This window comes from Ranitomeya imitator, chromosome 3, assembly GCF_032444005.1.
Source record: "Ranitomeya imitator isolate aRanImi1 chromosome 3, aRanImi1.pri, whole genome shotgun sequence".
In the NCBI taxonomy this organism is placed as follows: domain Eukaryota; kingdom Metazoa; phylum Chordata; class Amphibia; order Anura; family Dendrobatidae; genus Ranitomeya; species Ranitomeya imitator.
In genome coordinates, this window is record NC_091284.1 from 306,233,847 (window position 1) to 306,242,381 (window position 8,535).

Consider the following 8,535-nt stretch of genomic DNA (forward strand, 5'->3'; position numbering starts at 1 on the left):
AAAATGTTATTTATTAACTATTTTGATTTAAGGGCACAAAAATTAAAAGTTTGAAAGTTGCATAATTTTTAATTTTTTTTGACAAATTTTCATTTTTTTTCATAAATAAATGATAGTTATATCATATAAATTTTACCACTACCATGAGGTACAGTATATCACAAAAAATGAACCTCAGAATCAGTGGGATCCGTTGAAGTGTTATAACTGCATAAGGTGACACTTGTCTGAATTGTAAAATTTGGCTTTGTCATTAAAGGGAAGCTGTCACCAGGTTTGGCCGATAAAAAATATGGCCACTGCATTTCAGGCCTTATCTACAACATTCTATAATGCTGCACATAAGCCCCTGATCCGACCTGAAAGATAAGGAAAATACGTTTTATTATTTTATTACCAGGGGGCAGTCCGGTCCGATGGATGTCTCAGGTCCAGGTCCAGCACCTCCCATCTTCTTATGATCGCCGACCAAAGTACTGCAGTGCACAGGCGCCGGAAAAGGTCAGAGAGACCCAGGCCTGCGCACTGCAGTACTTTGATCTGCCCTCAACAGGGCAAATAAGTAAGCCTGAGCAGGAGCACGATGCCAGAGAGCCATGAAGCAAGCAGGAGGGTGGCAATCATAAGAAGAAAGGAGGAGCAGATCCGGACCTGTTACACCTATCGGACCGGATTGCCTGCAAGTGAGTATAATAAAGCTTATTTTTCTTATCTTTCAGGTTGGTTCGGGGGGGGGGGGGAGTGGGGGTGGCTTATCTGCAGCATTATAGAATGCTGCAGATAAGCCCTGAAAGGTGGTGGCTGTATCTTTTATCGGTGACAGGTTCGCTTCAAAATTGGCTAAGCTAGTAAGGGGTTAATATAGATTTTGGTGTGAAATCCATGTTAAAAATCCCTGTCAAGTTTAAAACAAATGTATCTATTGTAGATTTACAATATCAATTTGTTCCTTTTAGGCTTTTTTTTTCACATATCAGTAATGTTGATCGGTTTTTATATGCCAAAACCAGGAGTCTCTTCAAAACACAGAACAGGTGTCAGTCTTTGATTTATAGTTTTTCTCTGTACGTTGCACTCCTGGTTTTGACACACAAAACACTGATACAAAATACTGAGGTATGAATAAGTTCTTAAGCATATCATTACACAACCACATGATAGTGTGTGGGGTCCCATAGCTTTATGCCATTGGGAAATGTACAGGTCAGATTCAATGGGAAGACTTGATCAGATAATTAATTCATGTATAGCAAATTTCTTACATTCTGCATTGCATGTTATGAAATATAGGATTAATGTCCATGTTTATTATTTTTCTCTTTCATTTACAGTGTATGCACATAAACAGGAACCTCCCCAGTATTCACACACATCACGCTTTCCATCAGCAATGGTTGTCACAGATACTGGCAGCATCACCACATTATCAAACATGTCCTCTAGCAAACAGGTAAAACTAATCCTAACAGTTTGGAAGACTATATTCTACGGGGTCCTTGAAAGGGACATGAAGTCAGTCTGGGTAATATAGAATAATCCATGAAGATGATATAAATACTTTCCCCGAAAATAATAAACTAAAAGTACCTTTCTTTTATAGACAGTTGCACAGCAGTGGAAATGTACATCTAACGTTTGCTTACAAACATTCTATACAGAATAACAAAAGAGCATCAAACTTAATCTCTGTACTTTTAATGGATCAGTAGTTATTTGTAGATCTGACACCCAAATAGGCAGAATCCTAATGTACTTGGATTAGATAATTAGGGCCTGTATCTGTAGGGCTTGTTTCAACAAGCATCAAAGTCTGCTTGGCCAAGATGAATAATTAATCAGGTTTGGTTAGGGCTGAGTACTCACCAGATGGATTGATAAGTCCTTTCAAGGAAATAGTATTCCATGGAGCCTTGATGTGCTTGATTGCCTGACTGATTATGATTTGTGGGGTTAGATAAATGTTTTCTCCTGACTACAAAGAGTGGGAAATCAGAAAAAGAACTGACCGGGGATATAAAGAATTACATTTTCATTACTGACTTTCTCAAACAAGGGTGCATTAAATAAGTCATTCCTTTATTGCTCGTCTTTTCTTCTTCAAGCTTAATAAATATTTTTAGGCAATTGTCCAGCATTGCAATTGTTATGATATTAAGAAAAGAAAAAGCTGCAGTATCCAAATATTTTCATTACTATTGTGTCATTCCAGTAATAGGAGGAATAACTTAAATGCTTGAGGTCCCTTTACACAGAATAACTTCTTAAAGTACCAGCAAACGGTCAGTGCTTTGAACTGATGGACATTTCTATTAGACCAATCTTCACTGCCGAGAGGGAGATAGTGCCTCACCTCTGGGTTAGAAACATCACTACCTAGCGATGGACCTGAGAACCATGCACTAGGTAGCAATGCCTCCTGTAAAATTTAACTTTTCATTGCACATAAATTAACAATCACAAAGGGTAATTATATTAGGTGGTGATGTTGTGTAGGCAATACTACTTCTCTTATTTGTGAGATGAGTACTCAGGTCAAACCTAAACACAGAATTCAATGCATAGATATGTTTTCTCAGTTTTGACCTATATTTTTATAAGTATGTATAGTTGTTTTGGACCATAACAACAATAAATATTGTATCTTTAGGCCAATGGTCAAATGAGCATATGAAAAGTTGTCCTATTTTTCATCAAGTCATGCAATTTTCATACATATTGTCATGTGTTTTATATCCATGTGTCCATTTTTTAAAACTGTGTGTCATCCACATGGCATCCACATTTGTATATGTAATTAATGAAATACAGTTTCTTCAGTTAAAGGGAATCTATTAGCAGGTTCTCTATGTAATACAAGATAAGCATGATGTAGTGGAGAAGAGCTCAATTCCAGTGAGGGGTCACATACTGGCTGTTCCAATAAAATCAATGTTTTATCAGCAGGAGATTATTACTACAGGACAACTGGCCTCATTGTCCAACCATACACTGATTAGCAACTTTCTGTTACTATACATTGTACACAGAAAGCAGCTAATCAGTGATGTGGGCTGGGTTATACAGAGATCTACATCTCTGCTCTGCTAAGGCTACTTTCACACATCAGGTTTTTGTCGTCAGGTACAATCCAGCGAATTTTGAAAAAAACGGATAAGGCAAAAGTTGCTGCCGGATCCGTTTTTTTTTTCTCATAGACAGACATGTATTAGCGCCGGATCACCTCACGTTTCATCTGTTTTTCGCCGCATCCGTCTAAAATTAGTTTTCCGGCGGCCGGAGAAAATGTTCATAGGAACGTTTTTTTCTGTCTGGCGAAAAAAAACGCCCAGCGACTGATCCGGTGAAAAACTGATGATACATGAGGTGAAATTATCAATCCGGCCACCGAATCTGGTTTATCATGCATTTTTCCATTCAAATCATGCACATTTTCTCTTTCTCTTTTTCTCTCTCTCTCTCTCTTTCTCTTTCTCTCTTTCTCTTTCTTTCTCTCTCTTTCTCTCGTTCTCTCCAGGAAATCCAAACTCTATCCCTGGGTTTGGGGGGGTGGAATAAGAGGAGGAAGGAAGAGATAGAGGCAGATCCCCTCCCTTCTATGTAGAATCCTATAAAATCCAACTGTTATCTCCTATTATTATTATTATTATTATTTATTGTTATAGCGCCATTTATTCCATGGCGCTTTACATATGAGGAGGGGTATACATAAAAACAAGTACAATAATCTTAAACAATACAAGTCATAACTGGTACAGGAGGAATGAGGACCCTGCCCGCGAAGGCTCACAATCTTCAAGGGATGGATGAGAATACAGTAGGTGAGGGTAGAGATGGTCATGCAGCGGTTTGGTCGATCGGTGGTTACTGCAGGTTGTAGGCTTGTCGGAAGAGGTGGGTCTTCAGGTTCTTTTTGAAGGTTTCGATGGTAGGCGAGAGTCTGATGTGTTGTGGTAGAGGGTTCCAGGGTAGGGGTGATACGCGAGAGAAATCTTGTATACGATTGTGGGAAGAGGAGATAAGAGGGGAGTAGAGTAGGAGATCTTGTGAGGATCGGAGGTTGCGGGTAGGTAAGTACCGGGAGACGAGGTCACAGATGTATGGAGGAGACAGGTTGTGGATGGCTTTGTACGTCATGGTTAGGGTTTTGTAGTGGAGTCTCTGGGCAATGGGGAGCCAGTGAAGGGATTGACAGAGGGGAGAGGCCGGGGAATAGCGGGGGGACAGGTGGATTAGTCGGGCAGCAGAGTTTAGAATAGATTGGAGGGGTGCGAGAGTGTTAGAGGGGAGGCCACAGAGCAGGAGGTTGCAGTAGTCAAGGCGAGAGATGATGAGGGCATGGACTAGGGTTTTTGCAGATTCATGGTTGAGGAATGAACGGATTCGTGAAATATTTTTGAGATATTCCTATCTGAGATATTCCTATCTCAGTAATGTAACAATCTGTGTTCACTGACTACAGATTTTACCTGTGAATTAAGGGTTTTGAAATTGAATGATCAGTCCTGGTGGAGAAAGAAGCAGATTTCTCTGATAAGATATGTTACAAATTTGCTTATTTTTATGTGTACTATTGATGTATGAAATACAAATTAAAATGACAATTACTCTTAAAAGTTTTTATAGAATTCCATTGTCACTTATCTTAGCAATGTTTTCAGAGAATCGAATATTTGCAAGTTGGCAGTTTTGCCACCATGTTTGATCTTTATATTGCTCACAAGACTACTGCAATAAAGCTTTTTAGTGTCTTTCCTATTTAGGAAGTTCTTTCCTGATGCTTGCACATATCTTCTGGAATTTTTCTTCCAAGCTTTCCCATTCATGAATACTTATGTATATGTCTCAGTGCTATGCGTTGTTCAGGGTAAATGTTCATATTCCATGGCTAAGCTACAGAGTCATAAACCTCACTTGCTATATACCATAAAGCAATTTTGTTAAATTAGGGTCATTTATCATAATTAAAACCTGTTTCTTTACCCTTTGCAGTGTCCTTTACAAGCTTGGTAATATCCTGCTGCACTTATCTAGCTTTCTGCATAGCTACATGAACATCTTGGAGAAAATATCTAGGACGTTGTGATGTTGCCCAGTGGAACTGACTCTAGATCAATTTCAGATTCTGGATGGTTGGGAGTTACAATCTCTGAACAAGATGGGAACCACTTTAGAGATGGATGTTCTATAATCTCCATTGAAAGTATGTAATTTTTAGTCTCCTTCTCAGGTGGTTTGAAGACTTTAGTGTTCTGCCTCAGTCTCATGAACCAGACATGACATTGAGATTGAAGATGATAAAGGAAATTACTTATTTGTTGGAGAAACTACAAGCTCATGAGGTGCGCACAGACTGCTTTTAGAAGACTGCGATGAAAACTGGAAAGTCAGAAGCTGAAAATAAGACAACGCTGAACTGAGCCATTGTAAATGTAGTTGGAATAAAACTGCAAAATATTGCCATTGATGATAATCTGTTGAATATCTGTAAATTGTAAAAAGTGCAATTATTTTGTATATATAATATAAAGTATGAGTTTGTTTAAAGGGATAGGTCAAATAGCCAAAATAGAAAGCATTTGATCAATATACATGAAGCCATTGGATGACTTTACCATGGTGCACAAATAATGTGTACTAATGTGGTATATTGCACAACATGCAGGCCTAGATATCACCCTACTGATATCATTGGAACCAGTATGTAAGAGGGCTAGTTAGCAATTTTTGCAGTGGCTCTTGACAGAAATAGGAAAATACATTATGCTGGTCAGTAATGTAAATACATTCTTACATCCTTGAAGTGATTTACTATATTTTTATTCTTGTTGTATCACTGCCTTCAATTAACACGCAGAACAATTCATTGCATACTACATGTTTTAGTCTTACTTTATTTTTTGGATATTTTCACTTATGTGTTAACACACATGTACAAAGCTGACAGGACAGGTGCTAGGTGTAGAAAAATGGTTGACCCAACAACTAAACTAAAACTAAAATCTTAAAAGTGTATTTACTTAGTGTTGTCCATCGCTTACCTGTTGTGGCGTACACCCATAACCATTTCCAAATTTAGTGATAATAAAGTTGCTACTCAGCTGAGAGCAGACGTTAGTTTGTCATATGATCATGTATTGTGACCAATTTCCTTACCTGACTACGCACACAAGCATCCAAATACAGTTGTTATTTGGAGATTGACATATAGAAACCATCACACTGCTGAGCTAGAACAAAGGTCAGCTAAATTCCTCACTATCCAAAAAGGAAGGGAGAAAGGAGGAAAAAAAGCTAAACATATTAAAATCATTAGGCAAGGAAGGGATAACATCAGAGGATATTTATAAATGACCATTTCTACTATATTTCATACCATGGCAGAGCTCGCATAACTCAAAGCAGTCCATTTCTGTCTGAACAGTATTATTTAAGATGTCCTTTTAAATTTACAATACATTTATAACTGTACAGAACATGCCATATCTTTTTTAAAGATTATTTGACAATGTTTTATATGTAACAGTATTAATTTAATTCTGGTGTTTTGTGTAATTGTAATGTTTTTAAATAATATGTGTATCTAATGATGCTACAAACATAGTGTTCACACTGGACAAATTCTTCCCACTACAGATTTTTGGTAGAAGGTTTTTCACTCCTGTGCTATAATGAAAGAGAACAAGTTGACAAAAGTCAGGTCACCAGCTTACTGCCAAAGATCCAGATCTATATAGGGAAGGAAGATTTCACTTGATGATTTCCTGTAATATATTATTTGTTTGTAAGAAATTGAAGCCAATCTTTTTTTTAATCATATTTATATTTTCTGTAATGTAAATTTTTCAAGTAAAACAAAAAATTTGCAGAAACTGCTTGATGTTTATGTTATCTTGACTATAACCATACAATTAAACCAATATGAAATCATAGAGTATATGACACCAGATATGTAAGGCATCCTTAAGGCTATGTGCACTCGTTCAGGATTTCTTGCAGAAATTTCCTGAGAAAAACCTGAAATTTTGGTGCGTTTTTGTGCGTTTTTTTTTGAGGATTTTTACGGACATTTCTCAATGCATTATATAGTGGGAAATCCGCAAAAAATCCGCAAAATTAATGAACATGCTGCGCTTTTTACCGCGATGCGTTTTTTTCGTGAAAAAAACTCATCATGTACACAAAAATTGCGGAATTCATTCTAAATGATGGGATGCATAATGTATGCCCTTTTTTTTGCAGTTTTATAGCGTTTTTATAGCGAAAAAAGGCGAAAAAAGGCGAAAAATCAGCAACGTGTGCACACAGCCTAATAGTCGTGACAGTGGGCTACAGTTGTTAGTTAAAGGGAACCTGTCACCAGTTTTTTTTCCATATAAAGTAGGGCCAACACCTGTAAGCTCAATGTGATGGCATTCTAGAATGTTGTCTAGATGTCCATAGTCCACTCTCCATGAAAAAAAATATCTTTTATTATACTCACCAATGGGGCGGTATTGTAGCACACATGCGCCAGTGCTCTTTGCCCTCGACAGGGAAGAAAAGTGCATCTGCGCAGGAGCGCGATTCTTAGGACACCTTTTGGGTGACATAGAACACATCATCCACACAAAGCTTAGGCTAGGTTCACATTGCGTTAGGGCAATCCGTTAAGCGCATAGCGCTAGCGGATTGCGCTAACGCAATGTTTATTTTGGGTCCGCGTTCGCCGTCCCCGCTAGCGCAGATCCCCGATCTGCGCTAGCGAGGGACGGACCTCGGACGCACCTCGGATGCTGCAAGCAGCGTCTGAGGTCCGTCACAAAAGAACGGCACATCGCTAGCGCGTGCCGAAAATGGCATGCGCTAGCGATGCGCTACAGGCACAAATCACATTGCTGTCAATGGGTGCGCTAACGGACCCGTTGCACGGCGTTAATTGTGACATTTTTGCTGTGCAACACAGTCCGTTAGCGTTAACCCATTAACGCAATGTGAACCTAGCCTTATAGAGAGGAGGCATCGGATCAAGTCCAATGACGCCTACCGAACTTGGACCTCTGCGTAGATGAGTATAACAAATGCTATCTTTTTTTTATGGAGAGCTCATTGGGGACATATAGAAAAATATTCTAGAATGCTGTCACATAGGGCTTAGGCTAGGTTCACATTGCGTTAATGGCAATACGCTGACGGCATCCGTTACATAGCGGCACTAACGCTATGTAACGGATGCATTAGCGCACCCATAAACTGCCATTATGTAGTGCATTGCTAAGGCTGGCCTCACACTAGCGAGTTTTACGGACGTATGAGAGGTGCAGAAAATAAGGATTGCATACGGTACAATGATTCTCTATGGCCCAGCTCCTATCTGCCGTATTTTACTGATCCGTATTATACGGTCTTCTACGGCCGTAGAAAATCGCAGCATGCTGCGTTTGTCACCGTATTGCGCAAAAAATACGCCAATGAAAGTCTATGGGGGCGAGAAAAATACGGATTACACACGGACCAACAGTGTGACTTGCAAGAAATACGCAGTGGTGTTCTAGAGAA

At 38.9% G+C, this 8,535-nt stretch overlaps 1 protein-coding gene across 1 annotated transcript in view; it reads left to right on the forward strand.

Moving 5' to 3' along the window:
• Positions 1–6,866, forward strand: part of HNF1B (HNF1 homeobox B) — a 216,197-nt gene extending 209,331 nt beyond the window's left edge. The window contains exons 8-9 of the mRNA XM_069756585.1: positions 1,332–1,450; positions 4,990–6,866. Coding sequence (XP_069612686.1) covers positions 1,332–1,450; positions 4,990–5,010 — 140 coding nt within the window. The 3' untranslated portion in view covers positions 5,011–6,866. The remainder of the gene's footprint in view (positions 1–1,331; positions 1,451–4,989) is intronic.
• Positions 6,867–8,535: the final 1,669 nt, after the last annotated feature.